General features: G+C 48.6%; 1 protein-coding gene across 3 annotated transcripts in view; it reads right to left on the reverse strand.

Annotated features, from left to right (window-relative positions):
- Nucleotides 1-24,073, reverse strand: part of KIRREL3 (kirre like nephrin family adhesion molecule 3) — a 738,745-nt gene that overhangs the window by 10,992 nt on the left and 703,680 nt on the right. For all 3 annotated transcript variants that reach the window (XM_074936864.1, XM_074936865.1, XM_074936866.1), the window contains one exon: nt 19,214-19,323. In XM_074936864.1, the coding sequence (XP_074792965.1) occupies nt 19,214-19,323 (110 nt within the window). The remainder of the gene's footprint in view (nt 1-19,213; nt 19,324-24,073) is intronic.

A 24,073-nucleotide genomic window follows, 5' to 3' on the forward strand; every position in this document is an offset into this window, starting at 1 on the left:
AATAACGGCGCTGCCTGCATGCCTGCAGCGTATTGACTCTTCACCCTCCATGGAGCCCTTTCATTCTGAGACGCAGTGGCTGCGAGAGGAACAGGGGTGTTGTCTGATGATCTCTCCCCTGTGAAGTGGCTGGCAAAATGAACAGGCTGGAGACCTCCTGATATAGAAGAGCTACCTTGAACAGAGGACTGGGTGGGACCTCTGGGTCAATGAGTCCCGTCCCCTGCTATCACAGGCAGCCCGATCATGGGACCCCTTTCAGATACTCATCAAGCGCCATCTTAAAACTAGTAGGGTGTTTGACCCTCACTGCCCCCATTGGGAGGCTGTTCTAGAACCAAAGTCCTCTGATGGTTAGTGACTGTCTAATTTCCAGCTTGCATTGGCGTTTGCTTGCACGTGATGATGTTAAGGTGCCCTGTGGAATGTGGACTCCAGCATCTTGCCCAGTGGCTTCGAGGCAGCTGTGGATGGTGCTGGGCAGGAATTCATGCTGCCCTGCTCAGCCTGGCCTGGAGGAGCTTGGTGGCACAGGCATCCGCACAGGGCAAGGAGGAAGGCGATGGGTGTTGCATTGCTACGTGAGTACCTCCTGCAGGCCGACTGGAGAGGGAGTGCGGCCATCGGACATGGCTCTCCCGAGCTGTAGCACTGTTCTGAGCCAGGCAGGGGGTGTCCCAGGGTTGCGAATATAAAGAATACGGTCACTTGGCTGCGGAGCGATGCCGGGGCAGGAATCAGCATTATTTCCCGCAGATCCCTACGCACAGCCGGCTCGGCCCCAGGTGGAGACTGTGGTCTGCAATGTGCAGGAGCTAGACTAGATGATCATGATGGTCCCTTCTGGCCTTAACTTCTAGGAGACTCCTGGCTTCACTGGTGTGAAACCTGCTTACGCCAATGCTTAGGCTGAGGCAGGGTTTTGTCTGCCCCCTTGCTGCCGCCTGCAGACACACTGTGGAGGGAATCGTAGCTGAGCTGGCTGACCAGGGAAGGGAAAGTGATGAGACAAACTAATATTCATTGCACGCTCCTCAGAGAGGACTTGGAATCATAGAATATCAGGGTTGGAAGGGACCTCAGGAGGTATCTAGTCCAACCCCCTGCTCAAAGCAGGACCAATCCCCATTTTTGCCCCAGATCCCAAATGGCCCCCTCAAGGATTGAACTCACAACCCTGGGTTTAGCAGGCCAATGCTCAAACCACTGAGCTATCCTCCCCCCAAGCAACAGACTGTGAAATCCCCAACCCCAGCCCAAATGATGATAACGCTTTGTCATTCCCTGCTGCTTTCCATCTGACCCGCTGCTTCTCCTGGATTCCCTGTTCTTCCCTGGGGGCTGCGCTGTGCCGTGGCGGGAGGGCGTGTGGGTTCCATTGACCCTCAGAGCTGTGCTGTGGGGAGCTCGAACTCCTTGTAGGGCTACCTGCGTTGGACGGGCCAAAGGGCAGGGGCCAGGCGGAGTACCGTCCATTGGCCCTCCGGGGTGGGGGTTGAGCGCTAGGACAACTACCTATCCTGGTGAAACCGTGACCTTTATTGAAACACAACAAGGGAGCCATTCTGGCAAAGAGCACAGTTGTCCAGGAGGGTGGAGCCTTGTTCATACGCTGAGTGATGTCTGACCGTACGGGAAGGATTTAGAAACAGATTTATTACCTGTACTGAGGTAGCATCTCGGAGCCCACATCACGGACTAGGACCCCACTGGGCAAGGCGCTGTACAAACGGAGCAAAAAGACATGCCCTGCCCCGAAGTCGTGCTTTACTGATTGGGTAAGCCATACCACCCTGGGAGGGAGTGGGTGAATATTATCACCCAGAGGGGTAAACTGAGGCACCGAGTTGAGTGACTTCCCAAGTTCACTGTGATTTCATGACAGGACTGGGGGTACACACACGCATTCTAGTGCCCAGTTCCACTCACTTCCTTCTTATGAAACAGTCCCCTTTACTCTTCTTCCAGGGGTTGATGTGGTCTTGGGGCCAGAGTCCTAACAGTGAGGCTTAGTCAGCCGACGAAATGCTCAAAGTCCGATTCTGTGCCACGTCCACCACATTAATTACAGAGAGGTGGCTCTTCACGCTAGTCTGGTAATATTATCTGTTAGCCGCTGTGACTTCCTAGTGCTGCGAGGGGGCAGTGCATCCCCATTAGCTGAGAGCCGCTTGGGGGTGTGTGTGTGTGAGACCGAGTGAGAGCCCCATGACCGAGATGAGGGTTGGCACCATAAAGGAGCAGTTCATAAAGCAAATTCACATCAGCTAATTTATAATTCCTGAATTAAGCCAGTCATTAACATGACCTTTATTAACGTTTACACTGTGGCTCAGTTCAGTACAATCTCACTTCATCATTAGCAGGCGGGGGAAATTCATTTGCTTTCCTTTCTCTCTCTCTCTTATCTGACAGCAAATAGGTGGTTCTGTGATTCCTGCCTGGGCCCTGGTGCAAAGCGATGCCCTGCCCCTGCCCCGGACCAGAAGCACAGCCGGGCTAGCTCCCAACTGAGAAAATGAATGTTGTGTGCTGCTGAAAGGTGCTGAATTGACAGCCCTGGAGCAAGAAGTCCTCCGTTTAGCCACCGAGCAAACCAGGGGTGGGCAGTGAATGCACGGATGGAATGGGCCAAGGAGACAGAACTCAGGCCCCTAGATCCCTATCCCCTCCCTGGGCAGGGCTGGCAGGTGTTGGGGGCTGCAGGAAGGAAGCTTGCCAGGCTATGCTTTGATGGCAGGAATCAATGACGCCCGTCCCCCTCTTTTAACTGAACCGTTCCGATTTCTTTTCCGTCTGCTACCACACAGACTGGAGAAGGACAGAGCCAGCGTGAACAGCCCCCAGATTGCTGCATGCATATCAAACACCATCCAGAGCGATGGTGTATAAATAGCATGTTAACGAGGAGGCGCTTAGTTTAAACAGGTGGGTACATGTATCAATACATGGAGTGGGGCTAGACGTTGACTTCATTCCTACGATTTGTGGGAATTATTCATGCACGTATGGGGGGTGGGGTGAGGGATGGAGGTGTGGTGAAGGGGAATGAGAGAGAGAGATGGTCTGAGCACAGGCTTGGGAGCCAGGAACTCCTCAATTCCAGTTTTAGCTTTGGCACTGAGGACTGGCTGTTCAGATTTGGGATTTACCGTCTCTTCCTTGGTTTCCCCACCTGTAAAATGGCGATCGCACTGCTCACCTACCTACTTGGCCCAAAGATGCTGGAAGCATTAAGGCTTGTAAAGCACTTGGAGGGAGTGTGGTGTAGTGGTGAAAGCACAGGACTGGCGGTGAGTCACGTGTCCTCTCTGTGTCGCTGTTTGCCCATCTGTCAATGAGGGGCTAATATTTCCTATCCCAGGGGTGGGGGTGGGGTGGTTAATGGGCTGATATTTGGAAAGCCCCTGGGATACTCAGATGAAAGGAGCTATCTGAGTGCAGAGTGGTATGTTAGTCTTATGAGGCTGGAAAGTGCTAGCTTACTTGACTTACTGCGTCGTCAAGGAGAGACGAGACATGGGGCCAAGGACAGAAATATCTGCATTAAGTGCTGGCAAAAACATTGATGTTACCATTTATATCGAAGAAATGTCATGAAAAGCATAGAAAGGAATAAAGCTGGAGCAGTGCCCATGGGCAGAGGCTTTCTACTGGCACATTAAGGCACCAACCTCATCCCTGGCATGACTCCACTGAGTCTGGTGGCGTTACCTCTTGGGGGCACTTGGGCAGAGAGGTTTTGTGCTGAACGCCAGGTGCATCAAATGGAGAGGTGACCTAGGTAGTTGATCGTCCGCATCCATGAGCGGGTGGAACGCAGGCCTGGCTTATGCTCAGAGATAGCCCTGAGACATATTTGGTAGGGTTCTCTCCCCCTCCCTCCGAAAGAAATTATTTGACAAATTTCAGAGTAACAGCTGCGTTCATGCATCCGATGAAGTGAGCTGTAGCTCACGAAAGCTTATGCTCAAATAAATTGGTTAGTCTCTAAGGTGCCACAAGTACTCCTTTCCTATTTGACAAATGTGGATTTTAATTATTTGCTCAGCTTTTTTAGAGATCCCACAGTCCTTTTCATTGTGAAGAGATGGGAATCAAGTGTACCAGGTTCTGCACCAACCACCCTGGATTGTGCAGGATGTTGGGTTAATAGGGGACAGGTCATGGGCATGTGGTTTCCTTGGGAATTATAGGAACCCCCAAGGCTGCTCTAGCTTACACTGGGGTTGAGAATGGTATAGATCAGGCCACAGAATTGGGTAGCCAGAACTGGTTCTCTGACAGGCCTCTGATCTCCTGCACCAAGTGGATCTCAGTGCAGGGCAGAATCTGGGCCAGAATATTATGGCCTCTCAATGCCTCTCTTTCTGCATTGGGAGACACGAGCCAAGCCAGTGGGAGTCCGCAGGGTCCATGCTGTGGTATTGAGGCCTATGCCTTTAAGGGCTGAGCTCCCAGACAGAGTGTCTGGGCAGAGTGCTGTGAAGCTCTTGTCATGCACAGCTAGTTGAAAGCAGATACAGAATAAAGCAGATAATACTTAGCCATGCCTTGAGTGTGGGAGACTGGCCTAGAAGACCTCTCGAGGTCCCTTCCAGTCCTACACTTCCATGATACTCACCCCCAAGCACAGACTGGGGCAAGCCAGGATTTGCAGTGTTACTACCTCTATTGCCAGGCATGCATTGTTCCAATGGGCTGACCCAACCAAGGACAGCGTAGGCCGGGAAGACCGAGCCCCCTTCCAAACCCTAATGATGACCCCTGCGAGTCGAGGGTGGAGGCACAGCTCTGGCTGCAGCGCTAGCACTGGGAGGTGGGTAAAAACAGGGCTTCAGCTTGCAGGGCTGGCAGGCTGGAAATCACACTCAGGACGGACTCCTTTGTCTGTAGCTGTCTCACTCCTGCACCGACCATGTGCTGGGACCCGAGAGCTCATGATCTAAGCAAGCCCAGCCCAGCCTAGATAGGTCGACAGGACAGAAGGAGCTAGGATGTGCTTTTTAATAGCTAATATTTTATCCTTGGTGCTCTCCTTGGTGGCAGCGAGGGAAAGCTTTGACAGGGCAGCGCTGGGGGGCGCTAATGCCCCAGCTGGACTCGCAGCCCTCTATTGCTCCCATGACCAGGAGAAGAGCTTTCTCTGCGAGCCGACGAGGGGGAGTTTTGCTCTGTTAGTTAAATACACACTTTCTGTGTGTTCCAGCTCTCTGCCAGTGTCTGGTCCTGGGCTCCTGGCCACCATATGGACTAAGACACCAATATGCTTTTGTCCTTTGGTCATGCTGTTGTCACGCAGATGGCTGGTGATAAAGCTACCCACAGACCTGTTAAAGCTGAGTGGCTGCCATGAACTTATTGCCTGGACTGCTGAATTCAAGGACATATCCGGATCTTGGGAACACTAAGACAGTCCCTAATACTGCCTGGCATCCTGTCTGCCAGCATCCATTGTCTGTCATTCTCGGGACTAGTTATGGCTGCGCAGGGAGCCATCCGGAGACCCATCCCACGGCCAAGGGAACAGTTGCAGTTTGAGGCGGCTGTTGATTTTCCCCTTCCAGCTTGGATGCCTCTGCTGTTGGTTAGCTCTGTTTTGCTAGAGAAATTTACAGCTCTTGGCTGAACCAAGCCTAGCCCTTCAAGGTGTCAGCTCAGAGAGGGAGGACTTAGCCAGGTGCATTGTGGAGAGGTTTTGGACTGGCTGCTGCTGGAAGCAGAATACCCCATGAAATGGCTGGTGCTCCTCTGGGAGGGAGGGAGGCATGTCATTGCCACTAAGGCAACCACTGAGAGGAGCCAGGGTAGGACCAAACGGAGCCTGGGCAGGAGTAGGAGGAGAAGGGGCAAAGAGCCATCCCCTCCCATTGGGTCCCTGTGCTGATGCCAGGTGGGTAGCACGGACACTGTTCCAGGGGTGGAGAGGGACAAGGTATGGGTGGCGACACCCTCCGGTTGAGTTAGCACCTGATGAGCACTCACCTAAGGAGCTGTATGACAGAAGCCATTTGCAGAGCACCATCATTCACAGGCTCCTCCTACCAAAGCCAGACACCAGGTTCCATGTTTTCCATTTGTTAACCGTTTACACACATTGCTCACAAACAACGTTAAAAGAACATTTTTAAGGCTGCAAAGCCAAGCGCTCAGAAGTTAGAAAATGCTAGAATTAAGGTGGCCTGGGTGACTTTCATTTGGCCCCCTTGCGCCTATGCACCATCATGATAGGACACAGCCTCATACTATTTCCCACACTTCTCACTCTCATTCACAGGCTTCCACTCCCCCTCATTTCCCACGCCTGCTTCCAGTCCCAGTCTCTCCCCAGCCGAACTCTCTGGCTCCGCCTCCAGTCCCCTTCTTCCCATTCTCCCCAGGTCCAGCTCTTGTCTCTCCGCATTCAAATCCGGCAGCTTTCTTGGCTCAGTTGGGGGGATCACTGAGTGCACAGGTTCCCCGCTCTCTGTTCTGGTGTCTGGATCCAGCCTGTAGCACCCCAGAGCTACAATTGTATGGAACATCCTGCTCAGCACCAGGATGGAGCATTCTCAGTGCAAAGGGAAACATCAGCGATTTTAACTCTGAAGCTCGAGCAAGTATCTATGGAGCATGTGCGAACTGCACTATTTCAAAGGCTTATAATTTGGGTGGATTTTCACAGTGATGGCAAAAGGCCCATCCCTGACACCAGGGCCACCCCCTTCTGCCAAATTTCCAGTCCCTGCTCCAAAGCATGAGGGCAATGGCACTGCCCAAAGGAAAGGTTGCCAGAATTTTTTTAACTTGGGCCAAACAACATACGGCTTGGGAAACGTCAGGCCAAATGGTAAAGTTTGGCAAAGTTTTTGCCACTGAAAATAGCATCTTATAATGGGAAGTGTCAGCAACTTTAATAAGCACTTGTGCTGGGGCTGTTCACCGCACACCCGCCCTGAAGGGGTTAAAGTTGCTCAGAAGGGGCCAATTAACTTTACAGGCTGCACCTGGGGGAGAGCCAGGGCCTGATGAAGATTAATTGATGATGAAGCCCAGCTGGGTAGGAAGCCAGGAAGATGAGAGCAGAAGGGGGCTGCAGGGAGAGACTAGGCACAGAGAAGTGGGAAGTGAAAGCCCTGGGATCCTGTCTTTGATGGAAAAGGTTTATCCAGAGGAGTTTCAGGGAAGGAAGCCCCAGGAGAGATCAGTGAGGATTGAGACAGTGTAGACTTTGGCTACTGATTATAGGGTCCCTGGGCTGGAACCCGGAGCAGGTGCAGGGCCCAGGTTCCCCTAGCAGCCGCTGGGAAGTGGCTCAGGACTGTTGAAGACGACATCTGGACAGTTGGTCTGGCAAGATATTGATACCCTGGAAGGGGAAAACCATATAGTGACCTGCCTGGAGGGCTGAGTCATGAAGTCCTGGAGAGCGCGAGGGGCCACAACGAGAGTGAGTGATGGAAGGGGGCACTAGAAGGCAGGAGAGCTGATCCCTGAACCTGGCCATGAGGGGGCCCAACAGTGGTGAGTGAGACCCCGTTACAGCCCTGTATGTAATAGAGGCACAGAGCATTCGCAGCTCAGGAACTTTTCAAGGGAGGCAGAGCTCCCATTCTAGTGGGCCTGCCCCAGGATAAACTCTTGCTGAGTCAGCTAGAGTCCCTCTGGGGTCTTTGTCTGGAGGCATCGCAGCCCCTGAGCCTTGAAAGCCACAGCCCTGCTTCCTGTCTATTAATCTGACATATCATGACTATTGTATCAGCTCACCTCACATTACCTCTGTGGGGCAGGGCTGTGCCATTATTCCCCCTTTCACAGGTGATGCTGTGTGACTTGCCCAAAGTCACGCACGCAGCATGGGCTGGAACAGGAAGTTGAACCCAGGCTTCCATGGTAGTGCCTTAACCATTGGGCCTTTCTGCCTCTTTCCTAGCCTGCCTGACTTGTGCAATCTAATCCTTTGCATGCTGAAGGATTCACTCATTTAATGCTGCAAAATGAAGCCGCTTTCATCTGGGGTGTTAAATTCAACCGACCGGATATTAAATTCTTTGGCTTCATTATTGAAGACAATATGTTTTTAAAAGAGTTCTCCCTGCAGATTGCCATGTCAGGTCCCTAGCCGATAGGCAGTGATGAATTCGTCCAGGTTGGCACATTCAAAGTTACACACCTGCCGAGACCTGAGATGTATTTTTTTCCCCTGGAATTTAATTATAATGTTTCCTGCTTGTAGTATAATTGGATGACGCTTCTTGGTGGCTTTAAACTTGTGCAGGTCAAAACCTAACAGAGCGGCTGGATGTCGGTTAATAGATTCCAAAGGCTGCAGCTTTGTCTGATTCCCTGACGAGGGCTCATTTTGGGACTGGCAGCGGTAAAAACAAACCAACAAAAACCCCAGCAGAGATTTTCAAAGGTGGCTAGAGCTTTATCTAGATAGATGGGTGGTTAACAAGGATATGCAAAGTTAGAGTAGTAAACAGTAAAACCAAGCCTCCTCCTGTGCTGAACCAGTCCCTAACTCTTAAGGTTTAGGGGGGGTTATCCCACATTTTTTTACTAGATGGATCATGGGGCTGATCCCGGCGTTTCTGATGTTGAATGCAGGAACAGGAGAGCAACATCCAGACATGACAAATTAAGTCCTGCAATAAGCTGATTTTATTTATTTATTTATTTTTAGGTGAGCACTTTTCTTCCATTGTGGAACCAGGGAATAAAGTTCTTTCTATAAACAATTAAATGTGCCTTTGGCCAGAGAGAGAGCCAGATTGGCACTATAGCCCAGGGGATGGGACGCTCAGCTTGGGCCACCCACATGCCAGGTGAGTTCCCTCTATTTAATTTATACCAGGTGGAATCTCTTCAACACGGAGGCTAATCTCAGAATTCCCAAGCCCTGTGGTTAGGATGCATTTTTTAGAGACAATAAATGAGAGTTCAAATTCCTCCTCTAAATCTGGCAGAGAGGGGCTGTGAACCTGGGTCTCCTACAGCTTGGGTTAGTGCTCTGATCACGTGGCCATAGGGGGCTTCCAACTCCTCACTTTTTGGGAGAAATGGCTTAGGCCCGTAACCCCAGGAGAAAGTCCATGGCTAAAAATCCCAAGTGGAGATAGACGAGGGATATGGCCTAAGCCACTTTGAGGCTACTGGCAGCTCCTCACTCAGTGTGTTGGTTTTTGTGGATCCCATTCTTAGATGCTTAAGTCTCCCCAGGCATTGTACAGGGAGTCTGACTTGTGGCTGAGGATTTGGCTGGGCACCTAACCCTAACTGGGTGCCACTCTGAGCCTAAGTAAGTCATCTTGTGGATCTATCCCTATGTATTAGTTTCCACAGAACCATAGGGTTAAAAGGGATCGCCAGGCCATCTAGTCTAAGCCCCTGTCAAGCTGCAGGATTTGTTGTGTCTAAACACCCAAGGCAGACGGCTCCAGCCTCCTTTTGAAAACCTCCAGTGAAGGAACCTCCCTAGGCGTCTGTTCCAGTGGCCAACTGTTCTTGCAGTTAAGAAGTTTTTCCTGAGATTTAATCTAAATCTGCTCTGCTGTAGTTTGAACCCATTGCCGCTTGTCCTGCCCTATGTGGTAAGAGAGAACACTTTTCCTCCATCTTTTTATGGCAGCCTTTCAAGTATCTGAAGACCGCCCTCATATCCCCCCCCTTAATCTCCACTTTTCCAAACTTTGCTCAGATGGCTTGTATTCCATCCCTTTGTTCATCTTTGTTGCTCACCTCTGGATCCTTTCCAGTTTCTCTACATCCTTTCTATATATTGGTGACCAAAATTGGACACGGTACTTCAGCTGAGGCCTAACCAGTGCCGAATAGAGTGATACTATCGCCTCCTGTGACTTGCACGCTCTGCCTCTGTTAATGCAACCTAAAACTGGATTTGCTTTTTTTGCAACAGCATGGCATTGCTGACTCCTGTTGAGGTTGTGATCCACCACAACTTCCAGATCCTTCTCGGTCAGTTATCCCCCATGCTGTATTTCTGCATTTGTTTTTTCTTCCCTAAGTGTAGCACCTTACATCTGTCTTTGCTGAATTTCATTTTGTCATCTCTAGCCCAGTTCTCTCTTTGAATTTTAGCTCTATCCTTTGAAGTATTGGCAACCCCCCCCCCCCCCAGCTTTGTGTCATCTGCAAATCTGATTAGCGTCAGCAGCTTTCTTGGTAACAGAAGGGACAATCTTTAACAGGGCAGAATGGCCAGTATCCTCAGTGTGCCAAACATTGAGGCCCCTGCAAGACTGAGGCATCAAGTGAACAGGACTGACTCTTGCACTGAAAAGCAAAGCTGTGAGGCGGAGTCACAGAGGCCCGGGGAGGACACCGCCTCAGTGCCAGAGGTGGGAACAGAACTAAGGTCTCGTGCCTCTACCCACTAGATTATGCTGCTCCTTGTATTAGAGCTGGAAGAGATCTACTAGGTAATTCAGTCTATGCCCCTAACCCAGTGCATGGTGACTGAGAGCAGTACACATTCCAGTGCCTTGTCCAGTCTGGATTTAAAATGTTGATGAGGTTTCACCTCTTCCCTTGGGAGACAATTCCATAGCCTGATACATTTCACCATCTGGAAATGTTTCCTGATACTTCAGAAAGGGAAAATTGACACTGATTTCATCCCTTTGCCCCTGGTTCTATCCCTGTAGCCACACTAACGAATCCCTCTGGTCTCGGTGGCCTGCCAGCCTCCCTGCTGTGATGTCCCAATGTACGATGCCTCTTTTATTCTCTCAAGTCTGTGCTCCGCCATGCTGGGTGGCATTTCTCTAAACACCCTCTGAGCATTCTCAATGCTCTCTGGTCGTGGACATCCTATCCCCCATGAGCTCTCCCCAGAGCAGTGTACGGGGTGACCATCATCTCCCTGACTTATGGCCCAAAGCCTCTGGAGTTATACTCAGGATGGCACTGATCTTTTCTCCTACCATCTCTCACTGCAAACTCCTTTCCCCAAGGTCTGGCTTGTTCTTCCTGCTTCCAAAATTTCACCCTCCCATGGAGGCCCTAGAGCCCGAATTATTCCCCCACCTCCCCCAGCTGAGTCTTATGGTATTTCCCACCCACATGCCTAACCTCTGTGTGTCCCTTTGAATGATCGCTCTGCCCTCTCTGATGATCACACCTCACAAGCTAATATCAGCTGTGAATTTCTTCAACCTGGTGAGTACTCTACATGGAGCTCATTAATGCAGATGTTAAATAAAACCGCTCTCACTGCATCATCAACAACAGAGTGCCCCACATCTCATCTCCCCTCCACCCCAAACTCGATATAGTGCTGTTTATCATTAGCCTTCTTACTGGCCTTCAATCCACATGCCAGCCAGGATGCATGTCCACACCTGTCTGAATTACTTCTATGAAACTTCATGAGATGTTGTGTCAAATGCTCTCCTCAAATCCAATGTATTCCAGCCAGCGTAGCCCCTCTATCTACTCAGTTGTAATTCTGTCCGCAAAGCAATCACGTTTGCCTGGTACGAGCTGCTCCTTTATAGCACCAGGCTAAGGAGTTTGCCCCCTCTGAGTTTTCTCTTGCTATGGATTCCCTGACTGGCTAGCAATTGCCAGGATTATGCTTTTTCCTTTGCCTGAAAGTTGGTATCATTTGTAATTCTCCAGCTGTCTATGACCTCCACATCTCTCCCTTGGTGTTTCACAAACAATTACTCATGTGTCTATAAGTTCATTACCATCTTAGGCTATACATCATGCTGTCTGGCCGTCTGAGTTGCATCCGTGCATCTTGTCTAAGCCCTGCATTGTTATATTATCCATTTTCCAGTATCACCTACGATGGGTCAGAGAGCCCCCTTAAAGAAGACAGGCACCATATGAAGGGTGGGGGAGAAGGACATCTGAGCCAGAAAAACACGGTTAGTATCAGTAATGTTCCACATGGTCAAGTGATACAGGTGCAGGATCAGTACAATTTGTGTAAACGTGTAATACGTGCGCACACACTTTTCCTATCCCTACTGACACACACCTGCACTAAGAGGCTGCATTACTTCTCCGTTACCCCACTCACTTTCTTTCATTGTTCTTGTCAAAGACAGATTTATTTATTTTTAAGTCTGGAGTTCAGGACCTCATTGATTTTTAAAGGCGTAATTGATTTCATCCTTTGCCTCATTTACCAATGTGCCGCCTCTAATATGCCTTTTGCCTTGATAGACTTGTAAAAGCAGTTTTAGTGCCCTTGCCCTGTTTGACTTGCTCTTACTGGTTTGGATGGGGGCACGGTCTCTCTTTTCCCTTCACAGCGTTATGGGCCGGATTTTACAAAAGTGCTCAGCACAGTATGCGGGTGCTGACTCCGCCCTTTTGAAAATCTGGTCCTTACTTCGGTGTCTTAATGGAAGCTAAGCTCTACTGAAGATTGGCATCCAGTTGCAGGTGCCGAACACCTGAAAAATCAGACCCCACATGAGCCCTTTTCCACATCTGGGACGTTCTTTTACCCTTAGATTTTGAGCCAGTGATTCCCTCCCAACACTGATCTCGGCAACTTTGTCTAAGCATGATCTAAATAGAACGGAGGCTTATGGGAAGCATTCCGGGTGAGAAAGTGTCCTCTGTCCTACATTGTCTCAAGGTTTCCCCTAGAGGGATCCATAGCACATCCACACAACTTTTTATTTTTTCATGATTGTCCCTTTCTCCCCTCTGCCACCCACAACGACCTCACGAGGTGTGAGCATAGTGGTTAGTTTCCCTTTTATTTCCCACCTCATTGCAACTTGCATCCCTGCCAGCGGGCTGTCATGGCTGCTCCTTAGCAAGGATGAATTTTATCTGTCATTCCATTGACAAACTTGGAGTCTCTTGCTAGGAACCTCTTTAGCAGCTGGAGACTGGCCATGCAATAGCCTGAGCATGGAGCTGTTGCCGGAAAGCACAGGACATCAGGGGAATCTGCGGGGGTGAACCAGGGGCTCTGCTCACTCCCCTCCTACTGCAGCAGAGTTAAAGGAAATATTTGCTAACAGCAAGAGGCAGTTGGCTGGGGAATAGTCTCCCCAAGGGCCAAAGCATCAGAAAATGGCCTGCTATAAACAATGCTGGACAAACAGTGAGGAATATACAGCAGGGGAGTGACTGTACTTTGCACTGTCCAGAGGTGAAGAGTGTTTCCTTAACTCTGTATCTGCTCCCTCTGAGTCATGGGGCTGCAGCATGGTCTAGTGCAGGAAATGGCAACCTTTGGCCCGTGGCCCGCCAGGGCAAGCCCCCTGGCAGGCTGCTTTGTTTACCTGCTGCGTCCGCAGGTTCGGCCGATCGTGGCTCCCACTGGCTGCGATTCGTCGCTGCAGGCCAATGAGGTCTGCAGGAAGTGGTGGCCAGCACGTCTCTCGGCCTGCACCGCTTCCCAACCCCCCCGCACCCCCACATTGGCCTGGAGCGGCGAACCACAGCCAGTGGGAGCCACAATCGGCCGAACCGGCGGACTTGGCAGGTAAACAAACCAGCCCGGCCTGCCAGGGGGCTTACCCTGGTGGGCCATGTGCCAAAGGTTACTGACCCCTGGTCTAGCAACTGGACAGGGACTTGGGAAACCTCGATTCAACTCCTGGCTCTCTGTGACCTGGAGTGAATCACCTCGTCTAGTTAGCTTGAGGTCTTTGGAGCAGGAACTGTCCCTTACGATGTATAGTGCCCAAGGCACTGTGAGCCCAAGCTCAGCTGAGGCCTCCGTAATGCTACTAGCAATAATAGCTACTGAAACAGTTAGCTCTGGGCAGCTGTGGGAGAGTCAGCAAGACTTGTTATGCTTTCTGCAGTCTTCACTGATGCTGATTTAACAGGCAGGATGTACCCAGCTAGGGTTTCAGAGCCCACAATGGATTTGAGACTCCGATAGTTAAGAAAAATGACCAATCTAGCACTGTTATAGCATTTTCCATACACAGGCCTTTTATAAAGGAGGGTCTCTATCATATAGAGATCTAGATTTTTTTTTTTTTTAAGGCCAGAAGGGACTTAAATCCTTTAGCCTGGCCTCCTGTGTAGCATACGCCATTACATTTCACCCCGTTACTCAAGCCCAATAACATGTCTTTGACTAAAGCACCTCCCAGAAAGGGCTCCAGTGTTTGATCTGAAAACTTCAAGAGCTGGAGAAACCGCCACTTCTCCTTCTCGTTTGTTCCAAACGGTTAATCACCCTCATGTAAAAGCTTGTGCCTTCTGTCTGGCTTTAATCTAGTGGAGAAAGGCAAAACAAGAACTAATGGCTGGAAGTTAAAGAACACTTTCGTACTTGGTATGTTCTCCTAAAGAAGGTGCAGAAACCCGGTAGTAAGAACTGCCATACTGGGTCACACAAATGGTCCATCTAGCCCACGATCTGTCTTCTGACAGTGGCTGGTGCCCGATACTTTGGAAGGAATGAACAGAACAGGGTAATTATTGTAATCTGTCCCCTGTCTTCCAGTCCCAGCTCTTGCAGTCAGAGGTTTAGGGACACCCAGAACATGGGGTTCCATCCCTGACCATCTTGGCTAATAGCCATTGATGGATCTATTCTCCCTGAATGTATCTAATTTTTTTTTTTTTAAATCCAGGTATAGTTTTGGCCTTCAACATTCGCAGACAGTGAGTTCCAAAGTTGGTGTTGGTCCTGCTTTGAGCAAGGGATTGGACTGGACGACCTCCTGAGGTCTCTTCCAACACTAATCTTCTATGATGCTGTGACTGCTGTGTGAAGCTGACAATCAAGCTGCCTCTGTCTTTTTGATAAACTAACAAATTGAGCTCTTTAACTCTCTCCTGTAAGGCATTTTTTTCCCAGGTCTCAATTTTTGTGGCTCTATTCTGCACCCTCTCCAATTTTTCAACATCATTTAAAAAATGTGGACACCAGACCTGATCACAGTATTCCAGCATGGGAGCAGGATTTTATAATTGTACTATAAGAATAGAGGTACTAATGTATGTCTTGATTTCATTTTAAGAATGACCCTCTGGGACATTGGTAGGAATGCATCCGATAGACTGCCAGTGTCTGTACTGATAAGGCAGAGACAGACCAGAACAATCCTTATGACTGATTATGGTCACCCTTTTGTTTTAGGATAAGTCTATGCATCCGATGAAGTGAGCTGTAGCTCACGAAAGCTCATGCTCAAATAAACTGGTTAGTCTCTAAGGTGCCACAAGTACTCCTTTTCTTTTTTCTTTTTACGAATACAGACTAACACGGCTGTTACTCTGAAAAAAGGTCTACTATGGTTTCCTCTCTGGATTACAAATTAGGCACTCTAGTTAAATATACATTTCTTTGTTTTAAGGTTTAGTGAGTAAAAGACAGGATCTTGTATTGTGTCTATGTTAATTAGATTAAAGGAATGTTAAAGGCCTGAGCCACAATGTAAACTGTTTTGACCACAAGATTTAGTGAAGTTTAATGTATTCTACTGTCTTCTCTGTGAGAGATTGATTGATTGTGTAAATGAGGAATGCATGCATCAGGAAAAGAGAAGGTGTGAAAGCCATCACAAACATCCAAGAAAAAGTGAGAGACTTGGAAACAGCAGGAGACAATCAGAAAACATCCATTGTATCTGATGCTAAACATGTTAGCAGCATTAACAACTTCAGAGGTGAGGCAGGCACCCCTGGAAGGCAAGACAACAAATAGGAGATAACGATGGGAAGCCTGACAACAACCATCAAATGATAACAGCAGAAAACCCCAAGATTACCACCACTTAAGGATGACATTGCAAAATGCATGGACTCAAATGGGAATTTACAAGTATAAAGCTGGGGTGTTTTGCCATGAAACTCTGGGTTCAGTCCTGCAAAACCTCGGAGCATCGGATTGTGAGCGACAGAACCGAGCTCCTCACTCGTGTTCAGTCTAACTGGCCATTAGACTGACTTGAGCTACAACAGACTGGTAACTATAAAAACATCAACTGGCAGGACTGTGTGTGACTGAAAAGCCTGTGCTAACTGTTGTATTTGCTGTCACTCCTAGAAAAGATCCCATGTGCTTTGTACAGCATAACATTTTCATCAAAGCCGTAAAGAGGGCAGGGATTTTCCCCCTCTGTACATGCCCAAGGACTGTATTAGCCCTTTTTGCTACAGCATTAGCCCTTGGAACTCACGTTCAGTTGGGTGACCTCTAAAACCTTTTTTTAGAATCACTTTTTCCAGGATATAGTCTCCCATTCCTTGTTCCTAGCTGGATGACCTTGTATTTGGCAGGAATGGGCCTAGCTTACAAAGCAATCTCTGACTGCTCCCCTCATTCTTCACCACTTGGCAATTCTCTAGGTGATCCATAATCTTATTAGCAGAGATTTTATATTTACCTCCAGAGAGCGGATAAAAAGCATTGGGGCCCAGCACCAATCTCTGGAATTCCACTGTGATTCCTCAATAAAGCGACTTTTTGAGATCTGTTGGTTATTTAAAGTGGGCTTTATTGTTCATTAGTTCCACTTCACAGGCAGGGATAACAGAATCATTCAGCAGGGACATACCTTTCCCCACATCACATCAACAGAGCCCAGCGCAGAACCCTGTCCCATGGTTGTGCCCTCAGAGGAAGCTAAAAGAAAAGGAGGACTTGTGGCACCTTAGAGACTAACCAATTTATTTGAGCATGAGCTTTCGTGAGCTACAGCTCACTTCATCGGATGCAGAGGAACAGAGGAAGCTGTTTCTCTTAGAATCCTCCTCTTTGACTTGTAAAGTCCTTGGGGGTAGTGCATCTGCATCCTTTGCTGTTTGCATAGCTCCTGGCATTCCCAGGGCACTGCTAGAAATAAGTATATACTGAATAATCTAATTGGAGATCACACAGGAGAGCCCTGCAATCACATCTCACATTCCTAGGTGCCCCCTTTAAGATCTGGATCAGCTGCTGCGTATCTTCCATTTTCTATATTTGATCTTAGCTCCTGTGTGGGGGAAAGTGTGTTAGCACCTTGGAGAATTAAGGCCTAAACATAAAATTCCCCATTCTAGCACAGTGTCAGAATAATGAGGAATAGCTGATCTCTGCACTCTTCCAGCTTTCAGACTGATTTTAAGGCTTCCTAGGCATACACATGTATAGTCTAAAATAAATTCTGCCCATCCCACAAAGCTCTGTCTCAATCTGGTGCTTCCACTGATAATTCAGAGAGAAGCCTTCTGCACAGGGAGAGTGAATGCACTGTGATAAGCCCTGGCTGGTAATTTAAAGCAGTAGGAGGGTTTCAGGTGTGTGTGGGGGGGAATACCCCACCAAACAACTGTGCAAACATGCAACAAACTGTTTGCATTTCCCTTTAACTTCTGCTTTTATGGCTGGATGGCTTGTTACGCTTCAGTTTTCTTTCCCCATACGTTTTGCTTGTTAGTCATTGACACTAGCAAGTGACCGCAATGGCAGAGCTGCTCTTGGACATGGAGAACGGCAGAGGCATGAGCTCATCCTTGCCCTTGCATAGTAAGAGATAGGTTGAGCCCAGGAGGCTCCTCTGGGTTCTTCCATTGGCAGTGGGGTGACCCATCCTGCAGGAGAAATCTTAGATCAGGCCCACGAATGCCCAGAGTCTCCTGTGTTCACAGGGTGCCCCCTGCATCCTGTTCAGCTCCGTGCCTGTGGCTGCCTCTCTCCAACTTTTTCACAGGGTGGGTGGGCTCCCCACTGTGGATGATGCATCTGAAGAAAATGTAGCACAGACTCAAGCTAGGGTAACTTCCCCTGCAATCCCCATGGAGCATGATGTATGTATCCCCAGCTTGCTTCCTCAATCACATGGATCTCTAACCCTGGGCAAATGGAGAGGAAGTGGCTGCAGCCCCAAACCCTACTATCCCCCATTTCTGTACAAGCAGGGGAAGATCTGTGGATGAAGGTTTCGCCTCTATAACTGGAGGCCAATGGCCAGCATGTGAAGACCTGTAATAGCAATAATTCTCCCTAAGGAGGTGCCGATTGCTGTGCAGGCACCTTGGCTTATGGCATCTTGATTTGAGGAGGTTGAACTAGCAGACCCAGCAAGTCCCTGGTGCACAGACCATGCCAGTCAGTGCAAGTTTATGCCAGTCAATATACTCTAGCCATGACCCACCTGGGGGAGGAAAGGGAGAGTCATGGCTCCGTAACCAACCCAAAACGGGCAAGTGGGGTGCAGACCCCTTTTCTTCCTCAGCTAGACTAAGATGCCTGCTCCCACCAGCTCATTTCACAAGGCTCCCCAACAGCCTTCTGGGGGTAAGGACGTTCCTTCACAAATGACTCAGGCTAGTTTTGAACCAATGACCGCACACAAAAAAACCAACCTCCATGGCAGGGAGACTCAGAGCCCAGGTCTACTGCCTCAGGCTTTTGCTAGGGTACTTAAAAATAGCAATTCCTCCTTGGAGTGAAGCTCAGGCTCTGAAACCCAACTCCCCTCGCCGGGTTAGACATACCCTTCGAGGTCAGAGCCCGCCCCTCGTTTGAGCCACTCCGTCCACTGGACAAAGATGCGGGCTGTATTAACCCCCATTGGTAACAGGCCAGGGTCTCCTGGAGGTCTTTATTGACCCAGAAAGACAGCACCTCCAGGTGCCTAAGGCTGCCTAGCATCATGGTGGGGCATTGGCTCACTCCTGTCTGAGAGGAGTGCGCCACCTCCTGGCTCACCCATGCCACCTCCTGCAGTTCTCCCAACTCTCTCGGGAACTCTGCTGGCTCAGCTAATGCCCCCTAAGCGGTGAGAGCCTGAGGCTACTGCAGCTGCAAGTCATGACACTGGCATGGTGGGAGGGCAGGTCACGAGCAAAAATTAACCACCTCTACCTGCAAATGACTACATGCAAATCCACTTCTTGTGCACATATAAATCTCCAAGGCTTTTTTTTCAGCCTAGCACAGTTATTCCCCACTAATTAGTTTATTATTATATATTGTTCGACCTACTGTGCCTCCATATTTGCAGTTTGCAGCAATTTCCTTCTTGCGGTAGCAAACTTTCCTTGCAATTAGCCCTGGGGGCTGCTGAGTTACGCTAATAAACCTCTCCTGGCTCTTCCTCTTCATTAGCAAAGTTGCACGTGAGGAGTTTTTATGGCCGTGAAACTTACAAGTCGGTGTGACGGGTGTGAGATCTTGGCAGAGCAGCCATTGCCTTCGGCAGGCGTTAGTGCACCGACCTGCACGTGCCTGCCCTCATTATTGTCAAAGGTTACACGGAGTAACACATGAAAGGCAATAAATCCTTACCATGAGCTGCTTGATAGTCGGGTGTTCCTCTGTCTCCCTGCCTGAGGCAGGCTCCTTATGTACAATCTCTACGCGGATATCATTCTTGGCTGAAACCACGCCTTTCAGATCTGAGCAAAGAGAGAGCGAAGCTGTTACTTGCAGGCAGTCATGACAGCCGAGCAAACCCCCTCCCGACATATGTGCTTGCCGATAACGACTGTCAACATAAATAGATCCTACAGTAAAGAAATCGACTCTCTCTCAATGACATGTTTGCCGTTTGCAACTGGCGAACCGCAATGTGTTCTGCAAACATTAATTGAGCTTTGCAACACTCGACCAGGTACTTAAGTAATACATAGCAGTTGATTAGTACACCACTGAAATGCAGCCACCTCTGAGGTGGAGCAGAGCAGCTATTTAACAGCACACAGCAACACTGCACAGCTTCTTGATCACAGGAAGTGAGGAATTATAGCGTGTCCAGTTGAATATAATCCTTTAGATCAGCGTTTCCCAAACCTTTTTTGGACACGGAACACCTGGTATACGGAACACTTCTAATATTATTTTGTAGTCGTCTGGTTTTCAAATAAAAAATTGCGTTATTTATGCTCAAATATACTTTATTTTATAAAACAAAGCAAAATACAAATTTAAAATAACTGGACCTAACCATTTCTAACTGGAAAGCGCGTATAAAGGAGTACAAACCCCTTTTTTTTAATTACGATTCTGTCACGGAACACCTACTCCCATGGGGCGCAACTCCAGTGTTCCGCGGAACACAGTCTGGGAAACGCTGCTTTAGATCAAGTGTTAGAGGCCTGTAGCCTAGAATTAGTAGTGCAGTCTCTGTTCATGAGCGAGGGGGAGGGGCAATCACGGTACCAGCTTTGAAATGCGGGAAGGTTCATAATGATGATTCTAAAAAGGTTAGAGCATTTGGGAGCTAGGCAGTCTGTGTGCGCTTCCATGTTGACCTGAAGGATCAAAATGTGACCTCTACAACACCAGCAGGAAGCAGAATGCAGATAGGCCACTGAAACCTTCCCGTGTGTGATCACGCTGGAGGAATGTGGGCAGGGAGATAAAGTAATCTCTAGGGGTTGCAAAAGGACAAGCTTCAGTTTCTACTTTCTCTAGTAGCATATTTTCATTTACTGTCTGTCTAATACATCTTCAGTATTATCAACTGGGAGGGCTACTGCTCTCAATCCATTAAGCCCAAGGTTTTGTACAGTACCAGTGACTGGGTACAGCAGGCTAAGAAGTTTGGTTCAGTTAAGTACCCAAATGGTGGGAGCCTCATCCAAACCTCTGACATCTATAACACCGGACTGGGAGTATAACTGGGCAGGAATTTTTCAGTGGAAAATGCTGGTTTGTCAAAATCAAAACATGCTGCTCTGAAGGAACTGCTGGTCAAAGCCAGTCAAAGCGAAGCAATAGCTGAATGGTTACACACCCCGCTCCTCCATCCAGCCCCACTCCATTCCCCCAATTTCAGAAGATCGTTATGTTCTGATGCAGAACAAAATCAAATTTCAAAACCCCAGTGTTTCGCAAAACGTAATTCTTGTTTCCCAGCCGGCCCGAACTGAGAGTTAAAAGAAACATTTTCATGCTACTTCTGGCACATCCTCCTTTTGCTTGGGTTGGGAAGCCCATGAGAAAAGCCTTCCCGATGTGCTTCAGGGCCTGGATGACACTAGAGCACGCAGAGGCCTTTGCAACAAGGGGCTAAGTAATGAACAAAGCGTTAGCCACTGTTTTGGGAACCCCAGCTGAGGCCTGTGCAATTGCCCTACTGCCCCACATGCATTAGGACAGCATGCGGAAGGGAAATGGGATTTAGAGGCAGGGTTGTTTCGGGAACAACTACTTCCTTTTGGTTTCCCAAAGGATGGCAGTAGCTCTTTGAAAAATAAAACCAAAGCCCCAAACAGCAGGCCTTACAGGAGGCTGAGGCTGAGATGACAAGCAGAGATGGACGTGAATCTAAACAGCCCGATCCAAACAGCCCTAAACTTTGAAGTTTGGCTCCAGACTGAGAGCTGGATCTGCATAACAGGACTGGCTCTTGTCTCTCCAATGGGTTGAACCAACCCCCTAGATTCAAACACCTTCAGATCTGCACCAAACATGCTCAGGCCTCCTCTAACAATGATGCACTTAGAACCAACTAGATTTTGCAGGTGTTCCAAACAGATCGGTTTAGTTAAATGTCCTTTGCCGCTGGCTCTCAAACTGTTAGCCAGTGGGCTGAATCCTATTTGAGAGCTAAAAATACATCCCCTGCTTTCCCATGAGAGCAGCTACTGTAACTGGCCACAGGCAGGGTGTGCAGCTGGGAGGGCAGGTGTGTGCGTATGATCAAAAAGGGGTGGGGAAGTGATCCTAGGGCACAGTTGTCCTCCCTTGGAGTGGACCAGATGATAAAGTCTCATGGTCCCATAATACTACACCTCTTGGTTCCTCACTGACCCCCTCAGGAGCTCAGAGAGACAAGTGCTGGGGGGCCTGATGCTGTGCAGCAGTGACAAAGCTGAGCTCCCTCAGTGGCTCACAGGATTGGGCCCTGTTCAGTCAGAAAAGCCAGAAGGAAAACTGCAGCTAATTATCATAATTAGAGCTGGGTGAAAGTGTTTGGACAAACCTTTTTTCAGGTGACAAAGACAGATTTGGGCCAACTGAAACACTTTGCGAATTCATGTTTAATTTGTTTGGTTTTTTGTTTTTTAACAGAAAGAACCTCACCCCAATTGAAATGCTTCATTTTGACATTTTTGAAATGGAAGTTTTCAGGTTTTCGATTCGCACTGACTTTTTGTCTGAATTTTACTTTGATTTGAGAGAGGAGTCCGGTGGCACCTTAAAGACTAACAGATTTATTTGGGCATAAGCTTTCATGGGTAAAAAACCCACTTCTTCAGATGCATGGAGTGAAAATTACAGATGTAGGCATAAATATAGTGGTAACATGAAGAGAAGGGGAGTTACCTCACAAGTGGAGAACCAGTGTTGGCAAGGCCAATTCAGTCAGGGTGGATGTGGGCCACTCCCAATAACTGATGAGGAGGTGTTAATACCAAGAGAGGGAAAATTGCTTTTGTAGTGAGCCAGCCACTCCCAGTCCCTATTCAAGCCCAAATTCATGGTGTTAAATTTGCAAATGAATTGTTGCTCTGCAGTTTCTCTTTCAAGTCAGTTTTTGAAGTTATTTTGTTGAAGGATGGCTACTTTTAAATCTGTTATAGAGTGTCCAGGGAGATTGAAATGTTCTCCTACTGGCTTTTGTATGTTATCATTCCTGATGTCTGATTTGTGTCCATTTATTCTTTTACATAGAGACTGTCCAGTTTGGCCAATGTACATGGCAGAGGGGCATTGCTGGCACATGATGGCATATATCACTTTAGCAGATGTGCAGGTGAATGAGCCCCTGATGGTGTGGCTGATGTTGTTGGGTCCTCTGATGGTGTCACTAGAATAGATATGGGGACAGAGTAGGCAACAGGGTTTGTTACAGGGATTGGTTCCTGGGTTAGTGTTTCTGTGGTGTGGTGTGTGGTTGCTGGTGAGTATTTCCTTCAGGGTGGGGGGCTGTCTGTAAGCGAGGACTGGCCTGTCTCCCAAGATCTGTGAGAATTGTGCCACACACTCTGAAAGAAACTGAGGAACCACCTGATCAGCATCCTTTACAGCAGACAGGAGAAGATTAAGAATGAGCTCTCAAAACTGGAGACTCTCATACAAAACCAACCTTCCACACAAACTTCCACATGGCTGGACTTTACAAAAATGAGACAAGCCAATTAAAACACACACTTTACTTCTCTTCAGAGGAAAAAGGACCATAAACTATCTAAACTCCTACATTCCACAGAGGGCTACAACCATGGTACCCTTAACTCACCCAACAATATTGTTAATTTATCCAGCCACACACTTAGCCCTATCTTGGGGACTCTCTTTCTGCCGCCCCACCCCCATGAACATGATACAATTCTGCAGTGATCTGGAAGCTTACTTTCACCATCTCTGACTCAAGGAATATTTTCAACACACCACTGAACAGCGCACTGACCCACAGGAACCCTCCTACCAACACTACAAGAAGAAGAATTCTGTGTGGACTCCTCCTGACGGTCGAAATGACAGACTGGACTTCTACATAGAGTGCTTCCACAGACGTGCACAGGCTGAAATTGTGAACAAACAGCATCACTTGCCCCATAACCTCAGCTATACAGAATGCAACGCCATCCACAGCTCAGAAACAACTCTGACATTATAATCAAAGGGGCTGACAAAGGAGGTGCTGTCGTCATAATGAACAGGACGGATTATGAACAGAGGCTGCCAGGCAACTCTCCAACACCACATTCTACAGGCCACTATCCTCTGATCCCACTGAGGAGAACCTACGCCATAGCTCAAGAAACTCCCTGCTACAGCATAGGAACAAATCTACACAGACACACCCCTAGAGACTCGACCAGGGGTCTTCTATCTGCTACCCAAGATCCATAAACCTGGAGACCCTGGGCACCCCATCATCTCAGGCATTGGCACTCTTACAACAGGATTATCTGGCTATTTGGACTCTCTCCTCAGACCCTACGCTACCAGCGCTCCTAGCTATCTTCGAGACACCATGACTTCCTGAGGAACCTGCAATGCATTGGTGATCTTCCTGTAAACACGATCCTGGCCACCATGGATGTAGAAGCTCTTTACACCAATATTCCACATGAGGATGCACTACAAGATGTCAGGAACAGTATCCCTGATGAGGCTACAGCACACCTTGTGGAGTGAGTGTGTCCTCACCCACAACCACTTCAGATTTGGGGACAATTTATACCTTCAAGT

This window comes from Natator depressus, chromosome 22 (assembly GCF_965152275.1).
Source record: "Natator depressus isolate rNatDep1 chromosome 22, rNatDep2.hap1, whole genome shotgun sequence".
Classification (NCBI taxonomy): Eukaryota; Metazoa; Chordata; order Testudines; family Cheloniidae; genus Natator; species Natator depressus.